The sequence below is a fragment of the Psittacula echo genome, assembly GCF_963264785.1.
Source record: "Psittacula echo genome assembly, chromosome: Z".
Taxonomy (NCBI): Eukaryota; Metazoa; Chordata; class Aves; order Psittaciformes; family Psittacidae; genus Psittacula; species Psittacula echo.
The window spans coordinates 51,252,489-51,268,902 of record NC_137742.1 but is presented as its reverse complement, the minus strand read 5'-3'; the positions used below and the strand labels follow the sequence as shown (position 1 = coordinate 51,268,902).

Here is a 16,414-nt window from a genome sequence, read left to right as displayed (position 1 = left end):
CAAGGAACACCCCTGAGGGCCTCTGTCTCATGGAGGAGCCCATGCCAGGGCACAGGAAATAAATAAGAAGGAAAAAGCAGTGAAAGAAAAGACTAAGAAACAATGGGTGACAAAGGGACACTGTCACAGCATCGCCAAGGCCCTGTGCTGCTAACAGCCTCATCCATGAGACAGGAAGAGGTAGACACCAGGAAGGGTAGAGGAGAGGCTCTAGGCTGAAGCCAAGCCTGTGGGAGAGGAGAAAAGATGTTCCCCTACCTGTTGAATTTTTTATGCTTTCTTTGCTTCCCAATAACCAAACCAGTTCATATGTATCAGCAATCAACCAAATTTAGTGGAATTCCCTGTGCTGAGACTCTTGACCATGATGCAGCCTTCCCATACCTAAAAGGGGCCTACAATAAAATCTGGAGAGGTACTATTTACAGGGGCATGAAGTGACAGGACAAGAGGGAATGGCTTTAAGCTCAAAGAGGGTAGATTTGAGTGTGGGGAAACACTGGAAGAGGTTGCTGAACATGGATGAACACAGATGTACCATCCCTAACAGTGTTCAAGGCCAGGCTGGAAGGGGCTCTAACCAACCTGGTGTAGTGGAAGGTGTCCCTGCTTGTGGCAGGAAGTTGGAATTTTAAGATGATCTTTAAGGTCCCTTCCAACCCAAACCATTGTATGATTCCATAATTCTATGATGCCAGTGTGGGTATTGTGCTCTGTTTTGCTTTCTAACACAATGAATATTTATGGTGTTCCTCAACCAGCTTGTAAAAGATGCAACTATAACCAGGTTGATTGCAATTTTTTAAAAATTGAGATTGCCACAGTGGTATCTGGAGCTCAGTTTAGAAAAGGGTAACTTTTCTTTTGTAGAATATCAAATGAAATGTTTCTTCTCTTCTAAATGCATTTTGCTGGAGTGTTGGATAACACAAGATGTTAAAGGATCTTGCACGGGACAAATAAAGATATTTCCTGTGTCAGCCTCCCTCATATGCACTCCCCCAACAGCATTTAAAAACTTTAATGAGCGTTTCTTTCACACTGCGATATAATTTGCTGGATGAATGTCCTTACCCAAGAACCATCTTTGATGACACAAACTTCCATATCTTGCATGTGAATGGCAGAAAAATGTGGCCCAAATACAAAAGCAGAAACAAGAAGCAAAACTTTGCAAAAATCTTGGCGTGGACAAGAATTTACTATTATTAAATAATTAAGAATTTATTATTTCTAATTAAATGTTTTTATAAAAGTTATTTTTATGATTATATATTTTTATTTATGATACATAATTATTGTTTTCCTTTTTTGTTTAGTAAAGCACCATTGAATGTTGTGAGCTTTGCCTGAAAACAATAACGCTTGAAAATCAGAGCTTACTTATGATGAAAGAGAGGTCTAATCTGTTTAAAGTTTTCTCAAGTGACTCAACATATTTCAATGCAAATGCTTCAGAGTAACACGCTTTTAAAAATAGATAAAATAATAAAATATTTCTGGATCACCTCAGCTTCTGCACACAGAAATTATAGTTTTATTCTCAGATCTCAGTCACCTAAAATATCTCAGATCTGCTTACTTAACGTTTTCCAGCCTCTTCAGTTTTGTTTTTGCTGTACTGGAACTGAATCTAGTAAAAGCTGGACAAGAGGCTTCTATTTATTACTTTATCACTGCAGCTCCTTGTTATTGCCCAGATAATGCAATATACACACTTCACTTTTAATCACGTACTAATTATGCAAACCATAGAAAGTACACATCCTTCTTCAGTCTCTCTTTCAGAGAACCCTGGCCAAATTTTCATCATATTTTAAGGTTAAATCTTAACTCCCTGACTTTATGGAACCTCAATCTTTGCAAAGCACTACCTGAAATAAGGTGCACATTTTCTGCTATTCTCATCTTTGAGAGCTCCTCTCCTTCAGTCCTGTTGTAGTAATTTCCCTTTACCCCTTGCCAAATTCAAAACTTTGCACCTTTTCCTTTTAGGCTCCTGTAATACTCTTGATCACCATGCAAACAGTTTTCCACAAGTAAGGTCAGCTCTTTCAGGCAACCATCTTTATAACATCTCTCATCTCAAGTACATAATAAACATATACACAAATACTGGCATTTTCTTAGAATATTCACCCAGGTGTACCTGTAATTAATTTTAAAATACAAGAATGAACCCTTACCTTTATAAAACGGCCTGCCAGTTAGAATATCTCCCCTGTTGGAAAAGCCAGGACCTCTGGGGCACAGAGCCTCATATTTGCTGGTGCCAGGCTTAGGACACTCCTCACAGTCAGAGCCCCAGGCAGCCCCTACAGCACAGCAGCAGGCATCCATACGAAACTTGCCAGTCACGGACTGAAGGCACTCATCTTCATCCCATTTCAGATAGCATTGCTCCATGCGAATATCTGCTCATTTTACAATAAAAAAATCATCATTTTACCCTTTGCTTTGTAAGTGCTTCTACATATGTATAGCCCAGAGGAAAATTAGCAATGTATCAAATAATTACTGTGTAAAGAGAATAGTGATTAAGAAGCCACATGTATGGGTGGATGCACTGTGTAGGACTTTTCCAAATTACCTGAGATTCCTGGTATTGGCTGCAACAGGGCTTCCCAGCTTGAAGTGTGGGCCTGGACGATGATTCAGTTGTAGCTGGTGATGTATTTGTTCTTAATCACTGTTCTCTCTATGCAGTAATGATTTAATGCATTGCCAATTTTCCTCAGTGCTATACACACATATATATATCTGATTTGCTTTACTGTGCTTATTTACTATATATATATATACATGTACCTCATTCGTGTTAGTGTGCTTGCTTGCTTTAGTGTGATTATTCCCTTTAGTGTTCTTGCTTAATAAACTGTACATGTTATACAGCTAGTGTGCGGTAATTTTGTTGAGTACTCTCCCTGCCAGCAGAGCAATCTGGAGTAACTGGCAGGATACAAAACAAAATGGTATTTTTTAAGATAAAGTTTCCTAAGACAGTGGAGCTGGGTATCCCAGGCTGGGAACAATTACCTTATCAAAATATAGTTGCTGAATAGCTGTGTTTTGGTTTATGTAAGAATTGGTACTCCTGTTTGAATGAGGCAGAACAGCTGTATTTTCATTATAAATATAAGCATTAATATTTCATATAATACACTGGACTGAAGGCTAGGCTTTAGAAAACCTAAAGGAACTCTTAAATGCTCAGCACAAAAAGCTTTGGAGAAGATGCAAGATCTAAAAATAGTACAGATGAGCTGCTGAAGTGTTCTCCATACAAGCCCTTCAAATTTATGCAGATTTATAATGTAAATTTTTGTACCCTATGCACATCCGAAATTAAACAATTTAAAAGCAAATATAAGAAACAGAAACTGTTAAAAGAATATCAAGATCATATTTATTTTAATTTCCAGACATTCAGCAAACATACTACTAATAAGTATTTGTTTGCAGTAAAAACACTGTAGTGGATCCTGTAGGAAATATAACGTTTCAGAAATACATGACATAGTGCACAGTGCTTGTGTAGCATAGGCCAATACATGTAATATTAATGTTGCAATATTACAGGTCTTTTTTTTTCATTAAAATAAGAAAAGGGAATGTGGCTTTGAGGGTAAAAGAATCCTGTGTATTGCTTGAAAACAGATTCTTTGTTCCAGCTTTTCATTATAGCTATCCACCACAATTAAATTCACACCTGCCCTTATCAAATTTCACATAGAGAAATAATACAGGGTTGATGGCCATAGGTGCCAGTTACTGGCAACCGTAAGTTTAGAGGCGTTGGGAAGGTGGAGTATCAGGTAAAGCCTAACATGCAAAACTGCAGATGTGCACACAAACATAACAGATACATGCATCTGGCAGACTTGCTTTTGAATTGTTTCTTTTTTTCTGAGACATTTATACTGATAATACACATCTGCTTAATTTCAAAATCCTGCTTATTTTTAAAAATATCTCTAGAATTACATTCACATTAAAAAACACCACAACCTGGTAACTGTTTGTAGCAGCTATTGGTAAGGCACAGTTAAAGCAAAAGTGTTCCCTTAAATTTCAGTCTGCTTGAGGAAACAGAACACTGTTGAAATAAAAAATTGAACGTTAGAGTAGGAGAATCTTTGACATAAAGCAAGGGCTGAAAAGTTATTTTTTATTCCTCTGCACTGTTTTCTTAAAAGAAATGAATGCTTTCAGTAGTCATACTTTTACAGTCCTTTAGAAATGGTAAGAACAAATAATATGGGTTCCAGAACCTACTCCAAATATCCAGTACATCTTGACTTTAATCTTTTTTCATTTCTGCCCACTGATTTCTGAAGATGCTGACTAACAACACTAAATAGACTTGCTACAGAATACTTCTATTTTCTGGAACTTAAAGAGGAGTTCAGTATTTTTTATGCTTGAAGTCTCTCCTGGAGAAATATATGTCTTCATGGACATCACGTTTTGCAGTAGAAGATACTAATCTGTACAACAAAGATGAAGTCTTATTTTTATTTACACTCTTTTGATTACTTCCAGACAAACCATATTAGTGCTACAAGGTAGTACCTGAGTTTCACAAAATGACTGGATAGCCGTGGAGAAGAGCACCATTCACAGATTCACAGTGCATCACAAGCTGCTGACTGCTTATCATCTATCTTCCAGTAAGCCAGACAATGCTATTTGTGAATAGGAGTCAGGGTAAGGGCAGCACTCTAGCAAAATCTATTGATTGCATTGTGTGGAAAACAAGTCTTTACCATAAACATTCATATTCCCCCAAGGGATTAACTGGCATGGGCTTTTGATGTTTGAGCAGGCCTAAACTGAAACATACGCTTAACAAACTGCTTTCTGAGGAATTCGGAAATCCTTTCACATTCCTTTGAGAATAATTTTGGACAGCTGTTGGACACAGCTAGAAAGCTAGCACAGTTGAATGTGCTCTTACCTAAACAGACTCGCCCTGTTCCATCCAGTGTCAGTCCTTCAGGGCACTCACAGTGAAATGAGCCTCTGCTGTTTATGCACCGCCCGTTGGGACAAATCCCAGGGAAAACATCACATTCATTCACATCTGTTCGGGAAATAAAGAGTTGAGTTATATGAAGGAGACAGCTACAGCTTTACTGAGAATTTAAGCTACATGAAAGAAAGCAGGAGGCTTTCATCCATACTGTATTAGGGTCCGAACACTGTTCTGAACAAGCATTTGGCTCAGTCTCAAGGGACTCTTTCAAGACCTTCAATCATAGGGCACTAAGATCCCACACTCACTTCTCTTAGACAAGCTGATGTATATGGCTTTAGAGAAAGGAAAAATTAAAGGGATTAAATGTATTTTGAAGGAGCATTTCCATTCTGCATATCATTTTTATATTCTTCAACAAACTGTAATGTAACACTTCCCCACAGTCAGCAACTGTTTGTGAAGACATTCAATATGATTATGCCCAACAAAACCAACGTAATAAATCTCCTTTTATCTCATTTTTTAAAGACAAAAAATAGTGACATCTTCAGTAAGAAGCAAAAACTTCACCTTCACAGGTAACACCCTTCACTCTGGCAAACCCTCTTGAGCAAGCTGTGTCTGGAATCAAGCCAGAAAGATATATCACTGATTAGAATGATAGAAACATAGGAATAAATAATTTAAAAATAAATGTATCTTTTGAATTCTCTAATAATTTGACTGTATAAGGTGGCGAGTGCTCTAGCATAAATCAAGAAAGGCAGCAAATCAATTATGTTGCTTAAAACAAGTGAATAGTTGAACAAATTAAATCTTAGACAATTACTCCATCATGTGCTTTCCTTAACAGAGACAAAAATGCTCAGGTGAAGAGGTAGATATGAATCTACTCATGTTAACCTCTGCACTCAGATGTAGCTGAAAGTTAAATTTCCTGTAAACTTGCCTGAAGATTTAAAGCTTTAGTGATGCCAGTTATCACAAAGGGCTTTTTTTCCACTGCAGCTTAATAAAGTATCTGACAAATGACATTATTTTAGGACGTAAAATGTTGCATGATGTAGTTACATGAAAGCTTGCTGAAGTTTAGAGAACAGAAAACTAAATGGTCAAATATACTCAGACTGAGCTAATTAGCGCTCTAGATTGATCAGTTCCACCAGTCTAACCTGACCACGCTGCTTCCTGGAGCCCAAAGCTTTATCTTTGCTTGATGCTGCACTGCACAGTTAAGAGCTCTGTTGGATGTTGTTTGCACCATGCTTGTTAGATTGGATACATGTGCCCATAGTGATTGCTCCAATTAAAAATGAAAAGCTAAAACATCCTGACACTAGTTCAGCTGCAAGTGGAATTATTCAAATGGGGAGAATTATTCGTATGGGGAGAATGCAGCACAGTAGTTTTTCCACAAAATAAAGCACACAGTTAGAATTCCTGCTTCCAACTTCTAGACCTAGCCCTGTAACCTAACAGCATTACTATTCTGCAGTCAATAATTGTACATCAGCCATGTATTTGAAAACAGCTGAAAAAAATTGTTAACAGTCCACAACATAAAAAGCCCACAAGACTTTTATCAGATATTTCACTTTAATACTGTAGTCTTTACTTTCCTAGCCCAATGCACAGTCCCTGTGGAGATGAAACATATGTAATTATTGAAATATTTATCCACATGTTATTAGAACATCCTAAGTTATTAGAATGATCTTTGATGGTGGAGATTACAGATAATGCTAAATAAGAAAACTTCATTTCATAGGTTTTTTGTGTTGTCTGTTTTCTACACAGAAAATTATGAGAATCTATCTAGTGGACTTTCTCTTTTCCCAAAAGATCACAAAAAAGACCTAGGTCATAAAAAAGCCTTTAAGATTATGGAGCCCAAAAGATGCAAGATATGAGAGCATACCGAATTCACATCGCTCACATGGGCTGCCCCAAGCTGCTCCTAAGGTAGCACAACATTCAGATTTCAGTGTAGCACCATTGATGTTGACTTCACAGCGACTGTCGTGGATGTTAAGCCAGCAAGTCCCCTTCAGGCTATCTGCAGCAGAATAGAAAACAATATGGAATCACCACAGCAAAAACAGCTGGCATGCCATGTTCATGCCACCAGCAGACAAGAGAGTGTAGGCTCTCTTTTGAAAGAAAACCTTCCATTAAAGTAATTTTGTATATATTTTATTTCAGAAGTGGTAGAAAGTGATAGCAGTATCACTAAAAGTGAGCAACAGCAAACACTGAGTCATTTTACAGTTCAGGTCCCACAGCTAGCAGAGGTCCTCCAGATACTACAGTGGATTTATTTCTTTTATCAAGTGACTGATCAGCCTAAAATAGACAAGTCACAACAAAAGCAGAGATCACAACCTCAGACTCCCCCTGCCAGATGACTGTCTAGACCACTGGGTTATGAAATCCAGGTGCTCTTGCCCGACTCCCACTCAGTGAACCTTCATGGTTGTCAGGAAGGAAATAAAGATAAAAATGTGAGGGATAAGGGTGTGCTGTATTCTTTTAGGGGTTTGCTCTTGCTGGTTCATTAGCTATGCTTTAAACATGCCTGTTAGGTTATACTCCACCTTCGGCTCCAGAGAGCTCAGCCCCAGCACATCCAGCTCCTGGATCATGAATTGAGTTACCAGGCTGGGAACCCAGAGCAGCTCAGGGCAAAACCATTTCAGTAAGTGCCCAGCCACATCAGGCAGCACCTCCTAACTGCTGTCCAGGCTAGACAGCCACTGAGCAGAGGGGAGATTTTCAGCCACAAGTGTTGTCTCTGCTGCCTGAAATCTTCTGAAATTCTCATTTACGTACCTAAATCTTCAACTCTTTATATCTATGCTTTTGGTGCCCAAGCTGTTTTTCAAAATGGCAGTTAGATCCTAAATCAATTACATAATTTAGAATTTGTACTTGCAACACTTTTGCTCAGTACTTTTACAATATTACAGTCAAATGGTATAAAATTCCTTGAAGAAGACAACAACCTTTGTGATCAGATAGGAAAAGCAATCTGTAAAGAACTAAACCATACTGGGAAGTGTGCTTTGGTAGACTTTTATTATATGTGCATACTCAGAGTACAAAGCTAAGCAAGTGACCCACATGAATTTATTGAGATGACTAATGAAAGAGGAATAAGACTTGGCTTTATGTTACATATATATGTTATATGTACAAAAAGCCAGACTATCTATTAGGTGCTGCTGCTGAGTATTACTAATACCTAATTTTTAGCAGCAATGTGCTTAAGATACAATCATTCCAACTATATTTTTAAACAACTTGAACATTCCCACATAATTGCCATGCAATAAATTTATGCAGAACACAGAGCGCACAACCCTTCTTTGGCTAAAGGAGAGGAAAAAAACTGGCCCAAGAATGTGACTGGAATAAGCTCTAGAAACTGGGCAACGTACTTCATTAACAGCGTAAAACAGCTGTATTACTTAAGTTAACATTGGTCTCAAAATTATGAGGCAGAACACCACCCTTAAAAAAGTGCGCAAACTAACAAGTGGTGTAGAAGGGTGGAAAATGCATCATTTCCACACATTGACCAGCCTTTTGCTAACAGTCAAGACTTGGGTTAACATAGAATCATAGAATCATAGAATAGTTAGGGTTGGAAAGGACCTTAAGGTCATCTAGCTCCAACACCCCTGCCAAGGCCAAGGACACCTCCCACTAAACCATGCCACCCAAGGCTTCGTCCAACCTGGCCTTGAACATCGCCAAGGATGGAGAATTCACAACTTCTCTGGGCAACCCATTCCGGTGCCTCACCACCCTCACAGTAAAGAATTTCTTCCTTATATCCAATCTAAACTTCCCCTATTTAAGTTTGAACCCATTACCCCTTGTCCTGTCACTACAGTCCCTGATGAATAGTCCATCTCCAGCATCCTTGTAGGCCCCTTTCAGATACTGGAAGGCTGCTATGAGGTCTCCACGCAGCCTTCTCTTCTCCAGGCAGAACAGCCCCAACTTTCTCAGCCTATCTTCATATAGAAAGTGCTCCACTCCCCTGACCTTCCTTCTGGCCCTCCTCTGGACTTGTTCCAACAGTTCCATGTCCTTTTTATGTTGAGGACACCAGAACCACACACAATACTCCAAGTGAGGTCTCACGAGAGCAGAGTAGAGGGGCAGGATCACCTCCTTCAACCTGCTGGTCACGCTCCTCTTGATGCAGCCCAGGATACAGTTGGCTTTCTGGGCTGCGAGCGCACACTGAAGCCAGCTCATGTTCATTTTCTCATCGACCAACACCCCCAAGTCCTTCTCCACAGGGCTGCTCTGAATCTCTTCTCTGCTCAACCTGTAGCTGTGCCCGGGATTGCTCTGACTCAGGTGTAGAACCTTGCACTTGGCATGGTTAAACTTCATCAGGTTGGCATCAGCCCACCTCACAAGCGTGTCAAGGTCCCTTTGGATGGCATTCCTTCCCTCCAGCTTATCAACCGAACCACACAGCTTGGTGTCATCGGCAAACTTGCTGAGGGCGCACTCAATCCCACTGTCCGTGTCACTGACAAAGATGTTGAACAAGATCGGTCCCAACACTGATCCCTGAGGGACACTACTCGTTACAGGTCTCCAGCTGGGTATCCAGCCATTGACCACAACTCTATAATATCAAAGATGAAACCTGCACAGTCATTAGCTTCGTCAGCTCTTAGCCAGTCATGGGATAGGCACCACATGTCCGCGCTGAGGGACCAACTTGGGGAGAGGAAATACAGGGGGTTTATCTGCATTTTTACGCCATATATAGCTTGCTGCCCATATGTTGATGTCTCTGCTTTATTTTATCAAAATGTAAATGATTCCATTGCTTTATTAACTAGAAGTTTCTTGAGCTCAATATTATTTCTTTTTAGTAGCCAACTTTACAGGATGGAAAAATCAAAATAATATCTCAAAAAGTATTTAAATTATACATATTAGCAGATGACTTTTCTCATACCAGCTGCATCTACTTTATCTTACCAAAGTGTGCTTGTCTTATCTTCTTCAGGCTGAGTTACATTATTTCCTTTTATTTTACATAATCTCTTTTGTCCAGTTGAAATAGTCAGTCACTGTGACTCTTGCTTTGGTGAAAAAGTTATTATCTAGCATCAAAGCATTCTTTCTGTGGCTTGCATCTCTTTGATTCTGACTTGAAGAAGAATATATGCATACTACAGGCAGATGGCAGCCTACTTATTGTGCACTTTTGAGTTCCACAAATCTTGACTAAAGCATGCATAAAAAGCATGTTGCATTAAATACATACTTCAAAAAGCATAAATATCAGCATTGCTATTGTAGAAGCAATTCCCAAAATAACAATGCAACACTTTTACTTAACACTTTTAGATGTATTTCAAAAACAATTCCACTTTTTTCCTCTAAGAGTGCAGACTCAACTTCGCAAACATTGACAGTGTGCAAGCAAAATAAATGCAAAATATGCCAACAGTTTTGCTGGACACTGCTGAACTATCATCCCTCATTTGCTAGAGGTTTCAGCTGAAATATTGAGTGGAAATATTGTGACTTGAATTCTGACTGTAATTTGAGCAAGTCGCCTTTTCCCTGCCCATGAAAGTTCAGAGAGACAAATGGCGCACAAATTTGTACAGGTAATATGGATGCAAATGGCTCAAGCCACTTGGTTCTTCAGCCTTGAGGCCGAACAGACTGAGCATAGGAACCTGAGGAATTGACAGACTGAAGCCTTCTGTCCCCAAACTGAGTAAAGAACATGCAACAGCCATATAGCTATACCATATAATATCAGTCTAACATGCTGTACATGACCTCAGCTGACAAGACAGTGAAAATCAGAATAAGATCAAGCAGCAACAAATACACTGGCACAATAAATTGTAAAAATGAAATTAACAGTGATGTTATGTTAATCCTTCCTTATTCTAACATTGGTGCAATGTGCTTTTACTTAAAAATTTTGCGCTGTTTTTAAGTTTAATAACTTTAGTTATAAAAGAAAGAAATAAAAACTCACATAATGTAGGACTGATTCTGGTTCTGACATGAGAGCAAATTTGAAATTAAAGAAAAAACAAAGGGGAGGTCCAGAATCCGACCGTACCTTTAATTATTCTTATGGAGAACACAGCACATTCCCAAACAACATCACTATTTTAGCCATACATTGATGTTTTGCCACATGCTTTTCTTATCTGATGCTACAGGAATGATTTACAGGGAGCAAGCCACTAAAAAAATTAGGGCAAATACTTTCAAGATACAAATCTTTCACTGCAGTGGCAATGGGAAAAAACAACTTGTTCTACTGTAAAATGGCATACAAGAGCATTTGAAAGTTTTTCACATGGTAAACTACTTAAAACTTCCAACCCCTTACTCACTTTTCAATAGTCCAGTCTGGCCTTCTCTAACCACTACCAATTCTAATGGAAATTTTGCCAAGGTAGAAAAACACACACTTGGGCTCTAACACTATATATCAGTATGCCTTGCATTAGCTGTGCTTCTGACCCTTCTGCCCTAACATACGCTCACCTCTAGTACAGAAAACTTTTTTCTGAGGCTATTTTGGTCAATGTGAAAAATTAACAATTAGGCTCACAGTACATAGCGGGCTTCTATTATTCACTTCTTATCTGACTGTTCAGGCATTTCTTTTTTGTTTACATATTATGCTATGTATCACTAATATTCGGGCCAAGTGGGAACACACACAAACATATCAGTGGAAACCATTTGCAAAATAAATCCATAACATTGTTATAATTAGGCTCATCCTGAACTTGCAGCATCTTTGGATGTGAGAACACAAGATTCAAAATATGCAGTATGAAAAAACATAATTAGCATATCAAGAAATTAACACAATATAAAAAAAAGAACAAAACCAATACTAAACTTCACTGGCCAGTGATGCTAGAGGGAAACCTAAGAGAAGGCTTAGGCACAAAAGTAAAAAACACTTAAAAAACATATTCACTTAAAAAACTTATTAAGGCGTAGACAGACTCCATCCTTAAATAGAAACTTGAGTCTTTGCATTTAATTTCCTATCTGAAGAAAATCTTGGCAAAGCAAGAAAGCTGAATCAAGAACACCAGACAAATCCATCTTAAAAGAAAAGGCACATTTAAAATTAGCATCACTCAGTTATTTGTCACACTCCAATTCACTTTAACCCATGTATACTAAAATGACTTCAATTATGTTACACAAATAAGATGAAACAATGGCAGTTTATGATCACCTGAGAAGTACAGATGTCTCTAATCCTTTGAGTTTTCTTGGACAGGCAAGGCAAAAGAATCATTAATGAATGGCTTCCGAAGATAATGCCAATGACATCTTGCAGACAACTATTGCTGCTCACTCCAATACAATCTGTGCACTGCTCTGCTTTTTTCAATGCAACAGAATCTTCAAAGGATGCTAACGTTATTTATTTTTAAATATATATGTAAATATATATATAGTGTGTGTGTATATAAAACCAAGACAATACTCATGTGTCTGCTTCAGGTGCAGGGATCCTGACAAATTCAGAGCTGTCTTACTCACCTTTACCAGCTTCCTACAAAAGAGGTTAAGTATCTGATTGTGCTATTAAGAAAGCCATTAGCATTTCATTATAGCTAGGAAAAACATTCTTGGCAGTTTATGAAGAATGTCCTGAACCTTAGAAGCCATGTGACTTCCTGTCACTATTTGAGTAGATGTTCCTCCACTTTTTCTTGCTTTCTTGTCTCAGACTTAAAAGTGGCTAAAGAACTCAATGGGCATTTTTACTCTACAATTTCTCTACTACCAGACTAATAGCTTTACCCATATTCTCGTTCTCCCAAAGGACAAGATAATTTCTATTAATAATGACATCCTCACTCTCTCCCACCAAACAATACCTGCGTAGAATCGTAGAATCATAGAATAGTTAGGGTTGGAAAGGACCTTAAGGTCATCTAGTTCCAACACCCCTGCCATGGGCAGGGAAACCCCACACTAAACCATGTCACCCAAGGCCTCATCCAACCTGGCCTTGAACACTGCCAAGGATAGAGCACTCACAACCTCTCTGGGCAACCCATTCCAGTGCTTCACCACCCTCACAGGAAAGAGTTTCTTCCTTACATCCAATCTAAACTTTCCCTGTTTAAGTTTGAACCCGTTACCCCTTGTCCTGTCACTACAGTCCCTGATGAATAGTCCATCTCCAGCATCCTTGTAGGCCCCTTTCAGATACTGGAAGGCTGCTATGAGGTCTCCACGCAGCCTTCTCTTCTCCAGGCAGAACAGCCCCAACTTTCTCAGCCTATCTTCATATAGGAAGTGCTCCACTCCCCTGACCTTCCTTCTGGCCCTCCTCTGGACTTGTTCCAACAGTTCCATGTCCTTTTTATGTTGAGGACACCAGAACTGCACACAATACTCCAAGTGAGGTGTCACGAGAGCAGAGTAGAGGGGCAGGATCACCTCCTTCAACCTGCTGGTCCCGCTCCTTTTGATGCAGCCCAGGATACAGTTGGCTTTCTGGGCTGCGAGCGCACACTGAAGCCAGCTCATGTTCATTTTCTCATCGACCAACACCCCCAAGTCCTTCTCCACAGGGCTGCTCTGAATCTCTTCTCTGCTCAACCTGTAGCTGTGCTTGGGATTGCTCTGACCCAGCTGCAGGACCTTGCACTTGGCATGGTTAAACTTCATAAGGCTGGCATCAGCCCACCTCACAAGCATGTCAAGGTCCCTCTGGATGGCATCCCTTCCCTCCAGCGTATCAACCGAACCACACAGCTTGGTGTCATCGGCAAATTTGCTGAGGGTGCAGTCAATCCCGCTGTCCATGTCACTGACAAAGATGTTGAACAAGACCGGTCCCAACACCGATCCCTGAGGGACACCACTCGTTACAGGTCTCCAGCAGGACATCCAGCCATTGACCACAACCCACAACTCTTTTCAATGTAGTTTTGACATCCTCATAAATTATGTTTCTCGCAGTTTGTTCCTGCTCCTATTGAAGCAATCAAATTAGTACGTGTTTGTTTGGTTTTACCTACGGAGACATACTGTCTCCTATCATGGGGAAATTACTCAAATACATTATTTCTTGCTTAATGAATATGATCAATGCTTTTCAAGTTGGTAAGGAAAGGGGAAAATAACAGGAGGGAATACCCACCAATGCATATCAGTCCTGTAGAGTCCAATTTGCTGCCAGATGAACATTCACAATTGAAAGATCCAAGATTGTTCCTGCAGGCACCATTTACACACGGGCTGCTTTCACATTCATCTATATCTATAATCCAAACAAAAGACACTGTCAAGACTACAGTGTGCTTCTGTAAAATATTATGCAGTATAAATGCTTCTGTGGATGATGCTTTGCCAAAACTGCCTGGTGTATTTGTTCTCCTTCACCCTCTCAGCATGACATTCAAAAGATACAATGACAGGCAGGTAGCACATATTTTGAAAGTGTTAATTAAATGGCTCTTTTCTATAAAGATAATAATTTCCAGCAACTTGGACTATAAAGTTTTCCAGCATCAACTGTAACTGTCCTGTGCGAAAACAAAATTCTTGTTTCATATAATGCACTGCATTTCCAGACACAGCATACAGTGCACAAACAAAGACCTTATTGTTTCTGTCATTTATGGCTCTGTGAGGCTTTGGAAGAATTAAGAAAGCCCTGTCAGGAGCAAAATATAACAATGTTGGCTGTGATTCTCAAGTTTTGGAAAGCGTTCAAGAAATAGGAATTGAAACTGAAATACTGTAAATGGTACTTCCCTTGAGCCCCTAACTACTTCTATTTATTACCCCTGTGAGTTTTTTAAGCCAGTTCACATGTAAGAATAGGACTCTTGCAGATTGTATTATTTGCTGGTTATTTTTTTTTAAGTGAAATCAGTTTTAAGATTAAAACAATATTAGGAAATCCTTTCAAAGAACAATTGCAGATGGATATCCACCATTTCTTCCTCAACTCAACCAATTTCATTTTTAGATTTAGGTCCTGAATTAAGCCATACATTGTAATCCAACCAGACAGTTCCTTTGGTAGGCCAGAAATAAAACCATTTAGTGCTTGCGTATGTTTGCTAGTAGTGCTTGAGGAATAATGTCATGACCACAAACTAAAGTAGCCTCGTCTAAATTAATTATAAATTAATGCAGGATCTAGTTAAGCACGGGAAACATTAATAGCGTCAAGAGATCAGTTTCAAGACCAACAAAAATAACTTCCTTTTTTTTAGAAGTCATGAAAAAGGCACCATTTACTATTTGGTATGTTATGATGCATCAAGTCTTAATTTCACTAGAGATCTATCCTTTCATAATCTTGTGGGGTCATATTGAGGAATATGTGTTTAAAATACTCACCAAATTATGCATATATTATTAGGGGGGAAAAAAAAAAAAGAAAAAAAAATGGAAAATGCCAGAAATTTAGGAAACTGATCTCTCTCGTATGCCAAAACCAAACAATTTAAAAGGCAATTTTCACCGTCCCTTTATACAATATTCTACAATTACCTACAGAGATCAAACAGGACTTGGATGCCAGGAAATTTTTGGATAATGACAGAGCTTTATGTTTGTGCAATCTACTCTTAAACTTGTGGATTACTGAGTTTACACATTAATAATACACAGATGCAGAGATATAAGATCTAAGAGGCCCTATTGTGTCAGGATGGTGTGCTATGTGAGCACATCCACACAACTTCGAAGGCTGGCTGTGCTTGGCTAACTGCGTCTGCAGCACCCAAGCTGGTAAACTCCATCCTGCTATGGGCTGGTAGTCCCACAGGGCATTAGGCAGAGTTTCCATGGTACTCTGACAACCTCCTGCTTAGACACAGTTGGTCATATTTTGTCTTAGGCTGGATCCTGAGCTAGCTAACTATGGAGAGCACAGCACTGTGTATGAGCAGGAAAGGCCAGGCTGGCCTGGCACTGTTTATTTACTGATTGATGTGCCGGAAAGCACAGTACAGAAGTAATAGAAAGCCAGTTACTTCTGAGAGAGCAAGCTCTAAGTCCCTCTGTATCTGAGCTGGCAGTCTGGAGGGCTTGCCAATGCTTACCAGTGTCCCTTCCTTATAAATACATTTCACACTTTATTATCTCAGGTTTTAACACCTAAGGTATGCTCCCTGCCTTCTTTGCCTCCTGCTCTCTCCCCAGCCAGTAATACCTGGTAGTGAATAGTAGTCTGCTGCTTTTGCAGATAAACCAGATACTGGTTCCTGCAATTAGAAACAAATCACACTGAGACAAAGAAATAATCTTAAATATGCACTGTATGTCGAGTAATTATCCATCTAGAAATGCTGTTGGAGAAAGATACACTTTTTCTTCCTTTCTATCTGACATCTTGCTTTCAGCAGTTTGGCTAGCTTTAAAAAAAAATGA

The 16,414-nt window shown here is 39.2% G+C and overlaps 1 protein-coding gene across 1 annotated transcript in view; it reads right to left on the bottom strand.

Moving 5' to 3' along the window:
* FBN2 (fibrillin 2) overlaps positions 1–16,414 on the bottom strand; it is a gene marked incomplete at its 3' end in the record, with an annotated part of 165,248 nt that overhangs the window by 67,871 nt on the left and 80,963 nt on the right. The window contains exons 18-22 of the mRNA XM_080637931.1: positions 14,169–14,288; positions 6,897–7,034; positions 5,549–5,599; positions 4,958–5,083; positions 2,187–2,414 (exon numbers count right to left, since the gene is read on the bottom strand). Of these exons, the coding sequence (XP_080494057.1) occupies positions 2,187–2,414; positions 4,958–5,083; positions 5,549–5,599; positions 6,897–7,034; positions 14,169–14,288 (663 nt within the window). The remainder of the gene's footprint in view (positions 1–2,186; positions 2,415–4,957; positions 5,084–5,548; positions 5,600–6,896; positions 7,035–14,168; positions 14,289–16,414) is intronic.